The sequence below is a fragment of the Ceratotherium simum genome, chromosome 8 (genome assembly GCF_057802395.1).
Source record: "Ceratotherium simum simum isolate JZ-2026a chromosome 8, ASM5780239v1, whole genome shotgun sequence".
Lineage (NCBI taxonomy): Eukaryota > Metazoa > Chordata > Mammalia > Perissodactyla > Rhinocerotidae > Ceratotherium > Ceratotherium simum.
The window spans coordinates 2,426,702-2,443,792 of NC_141907.1; the positions used below are offsets into that span (position 1 = coordinate 2,426,702).

At 45.1% G+C, this 17,091-nt stretch overlaps 1 protein-coding gene across 5 annotated transcripts in view; it reads left to right on the forward strand.

Annotated features, from left to right (window-relative positions):
* Positions 1–1,268: 1,268 nt before the first annotated feature.
* Positions 1,269–17,091, forward strand: part of HTT (huntingtin) — a 158,067-nt gene continuing 142,244 nt past the window's right edge. For all 5 annotated transcript variants that reach the window (XM_087434841.1, XM_004432334.3, XM_087434843.1 and 2 more), the window contains exons 1-2: positions 1,269–1,616; positions 13,789–13,872. In XM_087434841.1, the coding sequence (XP_087290967.1) occupies positions 1,399–1,616; positions 13,789–13,872 (302 nt within the window). In that variant the 5' untranslated portion in view covers positions 1,269–1,398. The remainder of the gene's footprint in view (positions 1,617–13,788; positions 13,873–17,091) is intronic.

The window sequence follows — 17,091 nt, forward strand, 5'->3', positions numbered from 1 at the left end:
GCTGCCCCCGAGGCCCCCACCATCCTCTGGGCCCCTCTGCTTGCTCACTTACTTCCCCCCAGGTGGTGAGGCTCTGGAGACTGGACCCTCTCACTGCCGACCCGCCCCCCCATCCCCCGAGGCAGGAGATGCCCACAGACCTTTGTGGATCAGGGGTCCTCTCCCTTGCAGGGGAGACCCTTGGTCGGGGAGTCATTCTGGTGGGGGACGTCTCTGGGGTCAAAGCCGCTTCTCACTGCACAGCCACAGCCTCTCCGGGCACGGCGCCCGCCCCTCTCCTCCCCTCCCCCTCGGGCTGCAGACTGCGGCAGGTGCTGGCCCCCGGCCTCCACGGCCCCTCCTCTCTGGGGGCTACACGTGGGCTCCGCCCCGAAGGACCAATCCCGCAGGTCTCCGCCAACCGTAGGGTCCTCTGGTTCTGTGCAGGGCGCACTCGCTTCCCCCTTCCTCCTCGCAAGGGGAGCCCGACCCGCTCCCCGCAGGGCTGTCCCGGTGAGGCCCTCTCTCGGCCCGGCCACTGGGTGGGCAGGCGCCCCCCGCGGGGGTCTCCAGGCTCCAGGCCCACGGCCGGCCCTCCCTGCGACCCCGGGCGTCGGCCGGGGCTCCTGCCGAGGGGGGCGCTTCTTTCGAGGGGGGCTCCTTCCCGAGGAGGGGGCGCCTTCCCCACCGCGCCTCGACCCTCACCCCCTCAGCGTCGCGCCTGTTGCCTGTAGCTTCCCTCCCTCTTCATTCTCAAGCCGCCTGGCCCCCCACCTCCCAGCAGCGTCTGCTTCCCAGCCGCTCACCGCCGGGCCCCGCCCCCACCGCCAGGCCCCGCCCCTCACAGCAGGGCCCCCCCCGCCGGCCCCCCCGCCCCTTACCGCCGCGCCCCGCCCCTCACAGCAGGGCCCCGCCCCCACCGCCGGGCCCGCCCCTCACAGCAGGGCCCCGCCCCCACCGCCGAGCCCCGCCCCTCACCACCGGGCCCCTCCCCCACCACCGGGCTCCGCCCCGCCCCTCACAGCAGGGCCCCGCCCCCACCGCCGGCCCCGCCCCCTCACCGCCGGGCCCCTCCCCCACCGCCGGGCTCCGCCGCGCCCCGTGCTCTCGCCAGGGAGGAACGCTGTGATTTCAGCGTCCGCGGCGGCTTCGGGAGGCGGGCCGGCGCCGCGTCCGGCCATTGGTGGAGGCTGCCGCCTCTGGCTGTCAATCCCGCCGGTCCGGCCTGGCCCCGCCCCGCCGGCGAGTCGTCGCGGGACGCACGACCGCGGGTGCTGCCGGGACGGGTCCAAGATGGCCGAGCGCTTGGGTTCCTCTCCTGCTTGCGGCCCTGGGTCTCATTCATTGCCGCGCTGCTGAGCGGCGCCGCCAGCGGGCCCGGGGGCTCCGGAGGCTGTCCCCGTGGGGCGGGAGGCCGCCATGGCAACCCTGGAGAAGTTGATGAAGGCCTTCGAGTCCCTCAAGTCCTTCCAGCAGCAGCAGCAGCAGCAGCAGCAGCAGCATACCCCGCCGCCTCAGCCCCCTCAGCCGCCGCCGCAGGCGCAGCCGCCGCCGCCTCAGCCGCCGCCGTCGCAGCCGCAGCCGCCGCCGCTGCCGCCGCCCGTCCCGGCCGCGGCCGAGGAGCCGCTGCACCGACCGTGAGTGCGGGCCCCTGCACTCCCCACCCGGCGACCGCCGGGGGCAGCGGCGGCCCTGCAGACCCGGCCCCGCGGCGACACGGCCACCCCGCGGCCCCGAGCGCAGGGAGGGCACACGCTGGGCACGCCCCTCCCGCTGCGAGAGCCGGTCCCGTGTCCTTCCCCGGCGCCTCACGGGTCTCGTTCCTTCTCGGGCAGGCACTGCCTCGCTGGCCCTCCTGACGGCACCGAGGCGGTCTCGGCCCCTGTCCTCTGCCTTCCCCGGCAGGCGAAGTTGGGGAAGGAACATGCTGCTTTATGTTTGCAAGAAACTGGGGCTGTGTTGTGAGCAGAAGTTGGAAGAGCCGAGAGCGCGTCTCGTTTGGCTTCCTCTGAGCTTCTTCCTTTCCCTCTCTTAGTTGAGAGGGAGGAGGGCTGGGGGCGCAGGACGCTTCGCGAGGAGCCAGGAATTGGAGCTGGAGTGATGTGGGGATAGTGCATGACATCATGCCTTTAGGATGTGGGGCTGGGAGGGCGGGGGCGTGCGGACGCGGCCCAATGGAGATTCTTTTTCCAGGGGCCCTTTAAACAGCCTGTGACTTGAGGCTGTATTTCCACATTCGCAAGACATTTCATTTAGTTCGGGAATGCCAGTGGTAGCAACAGGATTTTAAGCATCGGGAAGAGACCCGCTTGTCTAAGCTCAAGCTGGTATGCGGGCACGTGAATGAGTTGTGGTTGCCAAGTGCATTAAGTGGTGAGCTACTTGGACGGTTATTATTAACAAGTGAGAAATAACAAAATTGACTTAGATATTAGGAAGAGTTGATTGAAGTTTTTTGCCTATTTTCAGTTGGAAATAAAAACGACCCATGGCTGAGGGGGAGGTTAATTGCTGGAGGGTGAAGGATGTGCATTTCACCAGTGCAGTACTGTAGTCCAGCTTGCTGGAACGTGGGTGTCTGCAGACCCCGGGGACGTCTGTTTCCTTCATTGCTGACATTCTGGCATTGTTTGGGAGCTAGGGGTCTCTGTGGCTTGTGCCTGGGAGAATTTTTGAAACAGAAAAAACCATGAATAGCACCTTCTAAGAGGACCCAAGTACTTTTCCCTGAAGTCTTGGTGTGCTGAGTGTTCAGCAGAGATTAGGCCTTTCTCTCATCTCAGGGCATTTTATTTCTGATCTGGGGATGTACAAGATGGCATTTAATGAGGATGGTTTTCAAGAAGCAGCCCCTTTAAGAAACTCACTCTATTAAAACTGATTCATTTTTAGTAATGTTTTCTTGTTCTTTGTGTTTCTGATACGATCTTTGCTGTGTCCTGAGAGTTTAATTAAAAAATGAGAATTTGAGGAGTAATGTTGGCTTATCTGTTGGAGTAAAATTCAGAAATAAATTAATTTTTCTTGTAAGAGGAAAAACCTGTTTGGATACGTAGAGTTTTTTTTTTTTTTTTTTTTTTAGCAATTGGACTTATCTTTACAGCAGGTAATTTATAATCATAACCCATTCCAGACTTTTATTGTACTGCGTCTGCAGGAGGTGGATGTCATGGAAGTTCACACATTGCATGGATTTTGTGTAGATTACAAGGGGAAGCACTAAGCAGGGCTCTGTGGGAAGGAAGAGCTAACTGTTGTCACTGGTGGCTTGTTCAAACACTTGGTCAATCTAAAAATATGCCTTCTGTTTCTTATGCTGATTTGAGAGAACCTGAATTTGCTCATCTTCAAAATATGGGTATAAAGAAGTTTCTTTCTAAAGCCAGCTTGACAAAGTAGATCGATTTTGTTTCATTACTTTAGTTTATGGTAATGTATGATGGACTTATTTTAAAAATTTAATCTATTATTTTTGCATAAGTAATACATTAACATGATACAAATTCCAAAATTACAAAAAGGTAATAATTAAAATCTCTCTCTCCCACTCCTTTCTCCTGAGTACCTAACTCTGTTCCCAGAGGCAAGCACTGTTATACTTCCCCCTTTTGTCTCCTTCTGGATATAATCTATGCATAAGTGAAGATAGATTTTAAATTATTTAAAAACAAAAGTATTTCAGAATAGTAACTTTTAAAAGTTCTTAGCATGCTCTGAAATAAACTGCATTAGGCTTAATTATAGTGACTTTAAATAAAATACACAAATATATTTTTATGTACTTTGCTGTTGAGAAAATAGATATTCATTAATTTTGAGTAACAAACTCACTGCTTACATGTTTGGATCTTGGCATTTCTGTTCAGATGCTTCAGCTGAAAAATCCGTTCCCCAAAGTAAGATTGGCCAAAAGCAATTTAGATAGTATCTGTTCTATTTTTATGGCTCTTGCTCTCTGTTGTGTGAAAGTGTAGTGTTATAGCCATGTGTGGGCTTCAGCTGAAGTATCTGAGTGCCTGCTCTCGGCTCAGCATATAGAGTGCAGGGCTTCTGGTGGGACTGGCATGCAGCGGAGTGCCAGAGCTTGGGAGGGTCCTAACTGTGATTATGAGTCAGTTGACATTTGTCTTTGGCACTTTCTCATTCTCCTTCAGATTCCGACCTAGTTTTCCCCTGACTTTAGTTATTCACTCGTCAGTAAATATTTGTTGAACATCTAATATGTGCAGGCTCTGCCCTCGTGAAGCTTTCATTTTAGTGAGGGACATAGACAACAAACAAGATAGATACCAGTATGTTAGATGGTGGTAAATGAAGGAGGAACAGCAAAGCAGGGAATGGGGGCCAGGCAATGTCAGAGTTGATAAGGTGTTGACGTTTTAGATAAGGTGTCCAGGGAAGATCCACGGAGATGGTGGCTTTGGAGTAAATACCTGAAGAGAGTCAACGTTACAGCCATGAGGGTGTATAGAGGAGGGGCATTCCAGGCAAGGGGAACAGGTCCGAGGCGCCCCTGTTTGAGGAATCACAAGGAGGTCAGTTTGGCTGGTTGAATTAGGGAGAGGGACACTCTTTGTAGGAGGTGAGGTCAGAGATGGAGAGGAAGTACCACCCAGATTAATAGGCCCTTCTTTGCAAATGGAATAAACACATTGGCATTTATTCTAAGTGTGAGGGGAAGTCATTGGAGGGTTTGGTCAGAGGAGTGGCAAGATTCGAGTTCCATTTAAAAATGAACACTGGCTGAGAACAGAATGAAGGGGAGCGTGGGCAGAAGCAGGAAACCAGTTAGGAAGCTGTGGCCGTGAACAAGCGAGAGATGTTGGTGGATTCTGTCTGGATATTGGCATAGCAAGGTAAGAAGTGACTGAATTTTGAAGGTAGAACCAACAGGACTTGTTCATCTCTGTCTGCTAAGCATAACATATTGTAGCTATAGTTGGTGTTATCAGTTAGGATTGTATTCAGCAGCAAATAACAGAAAACCCTGCTGCAATTGCTCAAACAGATAAGAGTTTATTATAAGACAAAAGTAAGTCTGTTTGAGGAAGTTCAGCAATAAGATTAGGGACCCAGCCTCTTTCTTACACTTAGCTTTTAAGCCCTTGTCCTCATTCTTGCCCATTTTTCAGTTGAGTTATTTGTCTTTTTGTTGTTGAATTGTAACAGTTCTTTATATATTCTGGATTTTAGACCCTTATCAGATATATGATTTGTAAAAACATTCTCCCTTTCTGTGGTTTGTCTCTTCACTTTCTTGCTAGTTTCCTTTGAAGCACAAGTTTTTAATTTTGGTGAAGTCCAGTTTTCTATTTTGTCTTTAGTTGCTGTGCTTTAGGTGTTATATATACAAAAATGTTACCTAATTCAAGGTCACAGAAGTTTATTACTCCTATGTTTTCTTCTAAGAATTGTAGAGTTTTGGCTCTTACATTTAGGTCTGATCCATCTTGAGTAAATTTTTATGTATAGTGTAAGGTAAGGGTTCAGCTTCATTCTTTTGCACGTAGATATCCATCTGTCCCAGCATCATTTATTGAAAAGACTGTCCTTCACCCATTGAATTGTCTTGGCACCCTTGTTGAAAATTAATAGCCCATAAATGTATGGATTTATTTCTGGACTCTCAATTCTCTTCCATTGGTTTATATGTCTATCCTCTACCAGTACTAGATAGTCTTGATTACTCTAGTCTTGTATCACAGTTTCAAATCGTGAAATGTGAGTCCTCCAGCTTTGTTCTTCTTTAGGATAGTTTTGGCTATTCTGGGACCCTTCTGTTTCCATATGAATTGTAAGATTAGATTGTCATTTTCTACAAAGAAGCCAGCTGGGATTCTGATGGGGATTGCATTGGATCTGTAGATCAATTTCGGGAGTATTGGCATCTTAACAATATTAAGTCTTCCAATCCATGAACATTGGGAAACTTTTTATGTAAATGGTTAGCTAGTAAATATTTCAGGTTTTGTGGGCACAACGTCTCTGTCACAACTACTCAACTCTGCCTTTGTAGAATAAAAGCAACCAGAGGCAATATATAGATAAATGAGTATGGCTGTGTTCCAATAAAATTTTATTAATGACATTGAAATTTGAATTTCATGCAATTTTCACATCATGAAATATTATTCTTTGATTTTCTTTTTTGGCCAACCATTTAAAAATGTAAAAACATTTTTTCGCTTGCAGGCTGGCCAAATACAGGCAGGCTGTAGTTTGCCCAATCGTAGATTAAATATGATAGGATCACTTTTGGGAAGCATGTGTTTTGGTTCCTTTTTATTAACTAGTTTAAAAAATTATACAAGTTACACATATACATTGTAAAAACATCTGCAAACAGCACAGAAGATGAAAAACAAAGCCCTTCTCCCAGTCTCGTTCCCTAAAAATAACAATTATTAAATTTCGGTTGCTGCCGCTTTGATTTTTTAATGCACATACAAGCATTTAAAGGTGTCCTTTTTTTTTTTGTTTGTGTGACTGAGATCACACTATATTTTTTCACTTAGCAATAACAGTAATAATAGACATTGTCCCATAGCTGTACATATAATTCTTATTAACTGCTACATAATAGTGTAGAAGTTCTTTTTAAAAGAGGACTTTTGGAGATGTAAAGGCGAAGATCTTACATGGTCCTGGCTTTCAAACCGGCTGCTGACATATTCTTTCCGCCCTAAGAGCCCCACCCGTATTACCTCCAGTCCCTGCAAGCACTTGGTGAACTACCTTGGAGTGGATCTACCCTCAGCACATTTAGTCTTATTCAGACAATAAGGAAAAATAAAATATAAGACACTGTTTAAAGATATGGATAAAGATAAAGATATAAGACACTACTTAATCTTGTGTTAAATTGAATCAGCTCGGGTGCTAGAATATGTGTTAGAGACAAGATATGCCATAGATCCTTGCTGCTCAAAGTGGAGTCTCAGGGCCAGCAGTTTGGTATCACGTTGGGGGTTTATCAGAAGTACAGAATCTCTCCCCGACCTTAGACCTACCAAATCAGACTCTGCATTTTAGCAAGTTCTGTGAGCAATTTGTATGCACGTTAAAGCTTGAGGAGCTCCACTGTAGATGCTCAGGCCTTGCCTTTGTTGTGGTCGGTAATGCTGTCAGCATTTGGGAGGGAAGACTTATGTTGCTTATATATGTCCAGGTGTAGCTGAGGCAGTCTGTATAACTTCTCTACCTAGGGCCCTTGAGCATTTGTGTAGCTGCAGAGTAGGTTGTAACACTGACAAGTGAGCTGCGGTGGCATTAAGAGCTCCCAGCTACTGGGAATGGGGGCTTTAGTGGGGATTGGACTCGATGACCTGGAAAGATTCCTTTTGACCAAGTGCCTATTGTGTGCCAGGCCCTGGGCGCTGGCATTACAGGAGAGAGCAAGACAATAGTGATAAATACTAGGGAGAAAAACAAAGCAGAATAAGGAGGAGAGGGCATGTGCAATTTTATTTAGGGTGTGAAGTGTGCTGAGAAGATGACACTGGAACGGAGGGAGCAAGCCGTAGTGATATCTGGAAGAAAAGAGGTCCAGGTAGAGGGAACAGAAAAGCAGGAGTGCTTTCCATATTTGAGGAATAATAAGGAGGCCAGTGGCTGAAGCAAAATGAAAGCCAGAAATAGGAGATGAGGTTAGAGGGGTGGGAGATCAGAGACGAGGGTCAACCCTGTGGGGCCTGTACCCAATCTAAGGACTTTGGAATTTACTCTGACCAGGTGCACACTTGTGTGGTCAAACAAGTGATCTAATTTATGTTTCTAAAAGATGACTTTGACAACACGAAGTGCTGGTGCAGATGAAACTGGGTCACTTAATCGTTGCTGGTGGGACTATGAAATGGTCCGGCTACTCTGGGAAACAGTTTGGCAGTTGCTTATAGAAGTGAACGTACAATTACTATATGACCTGGCAGTCGCTCGCCTGGGCATTTATCCCAGAGAAATGAGAACTTATGTTCACATAGAAACCTGTATGCAAGTGTTTGTAGCAGCTTTATTCATAATAGGTGGAAACTGGAATCAGCTTAGATGTCCTTCAGCAGGTTAAATTAATAACAGGTTAAATGAAAGGTTAAACAACTCAGCAATAAAAAGGAACAAACTCCTGATACATGCACAACTTAGATGAATCTCAGAGAAATTATGCTAGTGTAAACAGTCAATCCCAAAAGGTTACCTACTGTGTGATTCTATTTATATAACATTTCTGAAATGACACAGTTTTAGGAATGGAGAATAGATGAGTGGTTGCCAGGGTTAGGGACAGGCTGGTGGGTGGGGGTCTGGAGAGCGGGGAGGAAGGAGATGGGGTGGTTCTGAGTGTGCTATGACAGGGATCCTCATGGTGATGGAAGTGTTCTGTATCTTGACTTTGGTGTTGGATACACAAACTTACACATCTGATACAATTGTATAGAACTAAATCCCGGGCGCGCACACACGCACAGATGAGTAAAAGTAAAACTGGAAATCTAAATAAGATCAGTGGATTGTGTCAGTGTCAATGTTCTGGTTATGATATTATAGTATAGTTTTGCAAAATGTTACTATTGTGGGAAACTGGGTGAAGTATACACTGGATCTCTATTATTTCTTACAATTGCCTGTGAATCCACAATTATCTCAATAAAAACTTCAATTGAAAAAAAAAAGTCTGCCCTGGTGGACAGGGAGCATGAATGAAAGAGGGAGACAGTTGGGAGGTAGTGAAGTAATCAAAGCTAGAGGTGCTGGGGGCTTGTGCCCGGCTGGGAGCAGCCCAGTGGTGGTGCTGAGAAGTGGTCAGACTCGCCATCTCTTTGGAGGAAGAGCTGGCAGGATTTTCAGACAGATTTTTAAGAAATTGAGATTATGATTCACATGTCATAAAATTCACTGTTTCAAAGTGTACAATATATCACAAGGTTGCGCAACGATCACCACTATCTAATTTCCAGAACGTTTCATCACCCTAGAAAGAAAGAAACCCCTCCCCATTAGCAGTCACTTCCTATTTTCCCTCCCCTACCCCCTGGCAACCGCTCATCTGTTTCTTTTTTTTTTTTTTTTTAAAGATTTTATTTATTTATTTTTTCCCCCCAAAGCCCCAGTAGATAGTTGTATGTCATAGCTGCACATCCTTCTAGTTGCTGCATGTGGGACTCGGCCTCAGGATGGACGCAGAAGCGGCGCCTCGGTGCGCGCCCAGGATCCGAACCCGGGCCACCAGCATTGGAGCGCGCGCACTCAACCACCAAGCCACGGGGCCGGCCCCGCTCATCTGTTTCTGTCTCTATGGATTTGCCTATTCTGACATTTCTTATGAATGGAATCATACAACATGAGGCCTTTTGTGTCAGACTTTGTGCACTTAGTGTATCAGATTGGTTTGTGGATTGCATCTTTTTCTTTTAGTAGTTGTGACTGTATTCAGTTAGATCACTAGTGAGAAAGGCTTTCCTTTTCTATGATATAGACTATAATGTGGGGCAATATTAGGCTTTGGTTCCCCTAATCAAGCAGCACTTTTATTTTTAAATTATGTATGAAACATAATTCCAAAATGACACTTGGTGTGCCATTTCTTCTTAAAAAATTTTTCTGAAAGAGTCCTAATTTTCTAGGAATACTCTCACATTAGTATAGTACTTGGCAAAAGTTCAAGAGCAGCTGATGAGGAATCAGAGGACCTGGATCCCTGCCTGGCTGTTTCCAGCCCTGCTCCTACAGGCCATACAGCCTCTAGACCTCAGGTCTACTCACTGTGGGTGTACAGGCACCGACTTGAAATGTGTGTATGAAAGTGCTTATAAGTACGATTAGCAAGACAAGTGCAAGATTGTTTTCAATTCTCTGGGTAGTCCAAGCCTCTCCCTTGCCCACCCTCAACCTGGAATCACGTTTTTCATGCATAGTCTTAAAATAGCGTAATTCTAAAAACAAGAATTGAGATGAGAGTGCTTGAGTTCCTATTTTTAGAATTAGTTCTTTGATAGTTGTTTTAACGCGAATGTAATCTGCTGTGGAGTCCTTGATGTTTATGTGATCCTCCTTACAAATGTGTGTTTACATGCTAATTGCTTCATTGCACAACTAGAGGGGGCGACTGAGGTTTGTTTTCATTTTGAAGGTGAACTTAAAATGACTACGTTTACCAAAAAACACGTGAAGAGTCAGGACTGTTCTCACTCTGTTGGTCCAGTTCCTGCCCAGCGCAGGGCGGCTCCATTGTCACCTTAATTTCCATCCTCACTTTTCATGTAGAACAAGTCAGTCTGACTTATCAGTTCATCAGTCTAGTTAAATTCCATGGGGAAATGAAATGGGTGTAGTTTTTTTAAACTTCCAAGTTTGCTTACTGGACGAAATAAGATAGAAAGGAGGTATTTCAAGCAGGGACCATAGAACGTATAAGAACTGAGTTTGAAGATGCATGACCAAAACAACTGAGTTATTTCAAGTGACCAGAGTTCTCTGAAGGTTCAGAAATACTGACCAAAGATGGAAGGTGGAAAGTAGCCTGAGGCCAGATTGTAGTGGACCTTGTTAAACCAGGTTTGGAGGTTGACGCTGGCTAGTAGTGGCTTGTTTTACTTACTAATTACGTTGCTGCCCTTAACATCTTTGAGTGGGTAGTACTGGAAGGTTTTTGTTTTTTTAAAAATTTTCTGATAGTTTTGGTTAGTGTCTCTTCCTTGGGGTGTCTGAGGGTCAAGTCTGATGCTCACACTTGAAAACGTGGGTATTCTTCAGTGTGATAAAGAGGGGATAGTTTTTACAAGATTTTGGTTACACTTGCCCTCGTATTTAAGCTGGTATTTTTAGAGTTTGACTCTGACGTAGTAAAATTGTGTAGTTCTTTAATGATAATGTGTCAATTACACACGTTTAGCCATGTTAGAAATAACAGTGGGTTTAAGAAAAGTGGAGCAAAACCAAAGTATTTTGGTAGCAGTCAGGTGGTTTGTTGTTATGCTTCTCATACAAAATAGGTACTTACTAATTATTGTTTGAATTTTAATAGTAAGACTAACAACCATTGAAGACATTGACTGTCTGTCTACCTGCAGAATTTTGTAATGCTAGGGCTATCTATTGAGTGTGGAAAGGATTAAAATTTAAATATATTTTGGCAGATTTTTTTTTCCTCAAAAGGATTTGGATTGCTGGATGATTGTGAATGAGGTAAGAAGAGAAGCTTAAAGTATGTGCTGCCTGTTATAGAAAGTATACTGTCCTCTTTTTGATAGTAAAGTCTTGAGAGTAAGAGTTATCGAAGGTGCTGTTAAAAGACCTGTGATTGATTGTCTTGATTATAGCTGGAGGGATTCCACAGGCTATGGCTGGAATTCCCACATAGTGTTTGAGTTCAAGTATGTTGGTGAGGATTGCTCCACAATTTTCTTTTTTAAGCTTTGCTGTTTCTACTTTTATTTCATTTCTTGGTTCTAGAAACTCAGGTTTAAAGTAATGTTTATCTTCTGAATTCTATTTGTGAGACTGACTCAAGAACTTTTCAGTCAGTTTTAATGTGTATTTGGCCTATTCCCCTACAGAAAACATTTATTTATCCATTCCTTTATCGGCTGTGAAGCACTGTCAAGTGTAGGTGTTGTGCTGAATGCTAATAATAGAGGTACGCTACAGTCCTTGCTCTTAGTCTGTCATCCCTGGAGAGATAATTGCAGGAACAACTGTTCCCTAAGTGCGATAGAGGTGCTGTGGGCAGGGCCTGGGGAAGGGGCCCTGTGAATAAGACAGGCTTTCCCCACCAGGAGCTCAGAGGAGGAGCTAGACCGAAACAGACCACAGAAGAATGTATTTTTATTTCCTTGGGTTGAGATTGATATTCTGTCTTTGACAGTCTTTGTTTCATAAACTTTTGCTCAAGTTCTGGCATGGGAACAGCACAAATAGATCTTAATGAAGTAAGGCAGTGAGTATTATTTATGGCTAACTGTATTCTTTTGGTTTATCCCATATAGGAGGAAAGAGACAGAGTTCTTTTTAAAACTCCTATTTGTATCTGTCACTTCTGAGAGGATAGATAAATGTTCCATCAGGCATGTGGGTAATTAGTGTGAAGTGTTGACTCTGCTCTCTTTTGGTACCCTGGTGGCTCTACTGAGAGATGTGCTCACTGAAACCCTATGTCTGGCTATAGCAGTTTGTTTATCCATCCACCAGGTGAAGGACATATGGGTTGTTTCAGTCATAGCACTTTTGAAGTCGGTGGCTCATCAGGATGGGAGTGGGGGATCTCTGCTTCTTGTGGTCACTTAGGACCCAGGCTCCTTTCATCCTGCTGCTCTGCAGCCTTCTTGTTGTCTTTATCTGTGTAATCAAAAACTGGGTGTTGGGTGTGTTTGTTCCAACTGGAGGGAACTAAAAGGGGAGATACCCAGGGTGAGCCAGCAAGGCAGCCAGTCCATATACCACTGCCATTCCCATTTCATCTATGAGTGCTAAGTTGTGTGTCTGTCCCTAGCTGCAGGGAGGCTAGGCAATGGAACTTCTAACCAGCAAGCATGTGTCCGAGAGGGGAAGAATGGCATTTTAGTGGATGACTAGTAGTGTGCAATATAACTTGTTAGTAAAAGTCCCATTGAGGAAAGAGCCTGGGGTTGGGGGAGCACACATTCACCAGCCCACAGAATGATGGGCTCTTACTGGACAGTCATCAGGAAGCCCCTCTCCACTTGCCATGGACTAGGCTTCTCACTCAGGCCCTGGTTCTTTTCTCTGCTTGGGATCCCTTGTCTGTTCTTCTTGGCCGCTGACTTCCCCCTTTGGAGGTTCTTTCTTGCCAGTTTTCTGCCCTGGCCACATCTGAGGTGCCTTTTGGAGAGTATGTCTTCATTGGATTTGCACAGTTGTGATAGCCTGTTCCTTCAGGTGCACTTTTTGGAGCCAGGGTCTGAATTTGGGGGGAGTGGCTAGGTTGCATTAGGGATTAAATAGTCACAGGTGTTTATAGGTTAGATTTTTTTTTTTTTTAAATTTCTTTGGTAAGAGAATTCACTCAAAAACTTGGTAGTCTTGAGGTTAGTTGTTTCCAGTTGGTATTATGTACTGGTAACAACCACAGTCACGTTCTTTTTTGGGTGTAGTTCTTAAGCCTGCTTTGTTTTTTGGCTTCCTCTTGGCATCCCTCTCTACGTTATTTCGATGGTGCCTACCCTGAAGACATCTGAAGCTATAGGTTTGGGTGGGAAGCAAGCATCTTTAATCTGATCTTCCTGACCAGGCTATTTATCTCCTTTTGTTTGGCTGAGAAGTCTTAGTAGGAGGCTTTTGAGAAAGGCTCTGAGCAGGAGGCTTATTTCTAGCTATTTGGGGATATAGAAGTGATTAGCCATTGTCTATACTTTATTTTATACCTAATCAACAGCATGTAGTCTGTGTGGTGTGCTGACTGTAGTCAATTAACAATGTGATTTTGAGAAGTGGAGACAGGTTGGTATATGGAGTATGTGTTACATTATGTATTTCATTGAATTGTGTACCCCCTCCATCGTGTGATCTTGGGCAGGTCACTGTTTGCACTGTGATTTCTCCTCTCTAAAATGGGAAGAATAAGGTGCTTTAGTAACATCATCTGACTTTTCTATGGAGCAGTGTAGTTTAGGAAACCCTCGGTTGAGCTCATCTGCGCCTCCCTGACCTGAGCCCCACCCTTCCCCCCGGCACAGAGTGTATGGTTTATTCCTAGTAGTCAAGAAGTGCTTATTGAATGAATGAATGATGTGTAGAAATAAATGGAGTGGATAATTCAGCACATGTTCACTTCCTTTCCTTCTTTTTTTTTTCTTTTAGAAAGAAAGAACTCTCAGCCACCAAGAAAGACCGTGTGAATCACTGTCTGACGATATGTGAAAACATAGTGGCACAGTCTCTCAGGTAACTGCACTTTGAACTTTCTAGTGAAAATAAAAACTTGATTATTTTCATTCGTTTTTTTTTTTTGAGGAAGATCAGCCCTGAGCTAACATCTGCCAATCCTCCTCTTTTTGTTGAGGAAGACTTGCCCTGGGCTAACATCCGTGCCCATCTTCCTCCACTTTATATGGACCGGCGCCACAGCACGGCTTGACAAGTAGTGCATCACTGCGCACCTGGGATCCGAACCAGCGAACCCCGGGCCACCGCAGCGGAGCGCGCACACTTAACCACTTGTGCCACTGGGCCTGCCCCTATTATTTTCATTCTTAATGGGCTAGAATATTCTTTGTCTCCTCAGTTGTCTTCTTCTTTTTTTTTTTTTTTGTGAGGAAGATCAGCTCTGATCTAACATCCATGCTAATCCTCCTTTTTGCTGAGGAAGACCGGCTCTGAGCTAACATCTACTGCCAATCCTCCTCCTTCCCCCCCACCCCCCCAAAGCCCCAGTAGATAGTTGTACGTCATAGTTGCACATCCTTCCAGTTGCTGTACGTGGGACGCGGCCTCAGCATGGCCGGACAAGCGGTGCATCAGTGCGCGCCCGGGATCTGAACCCGGGCCGCCAGTAGCGGAGCGCGCACACTTAACCGCTAAGCCACGGGGCCGGCCCTCCTCAGTTGTCTTAAAACCTTTAAATGACCCTTTTCCCATACTTCTGGCTGTATGTATCAAGGACACTATAATGAGTAATGTTTCCTTTTTGTAATCTTACATAAGACAGTTGTAACCATCATGTTAATTGAACAACATGTTTATATTTAATTAGCACTCTTGGTAACTATAATCATTTAAAAATCATCTTTTGTTTGTTATTTGTACATGATTGTAGTAATTGGAACAACCTGAGCCTGTCCAGTTGTTGTCTCTCATATTCCGTTTTCTTTGGCTCCGTGCAGCTGTCTTTTCACCCTGTAGGAGTGCCCGTGCCCCAGCTCCTCTGGGCTCTGGGGTTAGTGGGGTCGTGGGCAGTTGACTGTAAGTCTGCTTCCCTTGGTCATCTTTCTTCTGGGTGAACTAATGGCACCTTCTTTTTTAGCTTCTTTGCTAATTCTCCTCACTTTTGACTGTCTGTCTTTCTGACCATTGTTCCTAGTAGTAGCTGTGGATGGTAAATATTTTAGGCCTGTTTATAATGGCTGAGTAGGAGACAGATGTACCTGATTTCTCAATTCTGTTACACAGATGGGCATATGTGAAATACTTCGCTCCTTGCATTTCTCTCTCGGAATAAATAATTCATGCTATTCTCCTTCTGGAAGCTGGAAAGAACTCTTTATAATCTGTTCAGAAAAGCCCTGAGAATAATAATCTTTTTTTTTTTTTTTAATTTTTTATTTATTTATTTTCCCTCCAAAGCCCCAGCAGATAGTTGTATGTCATAGCTGCACATCCTTCTAGTTGCTGTATGTGGGACGCTGCCTCAGCATGGCCAGAGAAGCGGTGCATCGGTGCGCGCCCGGGATCCGAACCCGGGCCGCCAGCAGCGGAGCACGCGCACTTAACCGCTAAGCCACGGGGCCAGCCCGAGAATAATAATCTTGATTTTAGTACTGATAGAAACTTGGTGATCCACTTATTTTTAATGGCACCTTGCATTTGTATTTTATACTTTCAAAGTGATTCCACATATAATATTTCATTTTAATTGAACTCCTTCCATCATATGTGAAAGGTGCATGATTTCTTTCTATCTAATTTGTAGAAATGTTGTGGGAAGAAAATGAAAAACATGAGAATATATGTGCTGAAAATAAAAATATAAAAATTCTAAGTTAACATGCTATTGTAGAAAACAATACTATGGTAAAAGTAGGAAAAAAAGTTTGAATTCCATCTCTACTCCTTTAAAGCCAGGTGATTTTAGATAAGTTTAACTTCTTGGGGCCTCTGTTGCCTCAATTATGAAATGTAAACCCCATTTTATGGAGTTCTTGTGGGATCAAGTGATACACGTGAAACACTGCAAAGAACTACATAGATGGATTCATGAGCTACCTGAAAGCAAGAAATACATCTGTTGTGATGTACATTGTCCTATAAAGTATCACTACTTTTGTGTGAAATGACTATAAGTACCTGACAGACATTTGGTGCCCTATGCTGTAGCACAGCTCCGTTCATCTGATCTTCACCATCCATGTCTCAAGGAATAGCTTTTCATTTTGAAAGCTTATGTATCCAGAAAACAAGATCTTTTCCAGTCTGAGTCTTCATGCTTTATACTTATTTTGTTTCTTGGTAATTCTCAATGGACTTGATGGAATGTTATGGCTTAGATTCACATATTAGTAAAGTATGTTGAGATATCTTAAGATTGATTTGTGGTTCAGTTTGCCATCTTAAATCAAAATAGTAGCTGTTAGTAGTTTTTACATCAGTACAGTAGTTCCCCTTTATCTGATGGGAATATGTTCCAAGACCACCAGTGGGTGTCAGAAACTGCAGATAGTACCGGATCCTATATATACTATGTTTTTTCCCATACTAAGCACTTACCGCGCACTGTGGGTGTAACTTTTGCAGTTTGTGGTGCGACAGCAAAACTAGCATGAATTTCTTTTTCCTTCTTCACGATTTCATGGATAGAAGCTTCATACCTATCATAGGTCTTAGTAACCTCAGCTTACAATTTTTTTTTCTTATTTAAGTTGAGAACTTTCACCTTTTCACTTAAAGGTTAAAATACATATAACAGTGGTTTTCAAGGCACTGGGCATCAGGAAAAGAACAATAGCAATCCTGGAAAAATGGAAAACTAATGTGGGAGCCCTATAATTTCCCCAGATTACTGCCTGGAGGGAGTTTCTTGGCCACGACATGAGGAGGGGAAACCCAGGCAGAGCCCAGTGGTTGCTGAGTTGAGGAGACACAGCTGATAGCCCCAAGAGACCATGGTTGCTAGAGCCCATGGTGGGTACCTGGAGAGGAGAGAGCTGCACAAGGCGATCTCTGGAGACCTGCAGAGTGGCCCTCAAGTCTTAACTGAGTATTGATACACACATACTTGTTGGGAAACGACCCTAGAAGAGTTGCTGTTCACACCAGCCAGAGTGGGAACCTCATCCTTCATGGGGCGTTGGGTGGAGTACTCAGAAGGGTTTGCCTTAACAATAGGCCTGACTTAGCCCTAGAATGAGATGTTATTCTGATCCTGCATAATAAAGCTTAAAAGCAAAA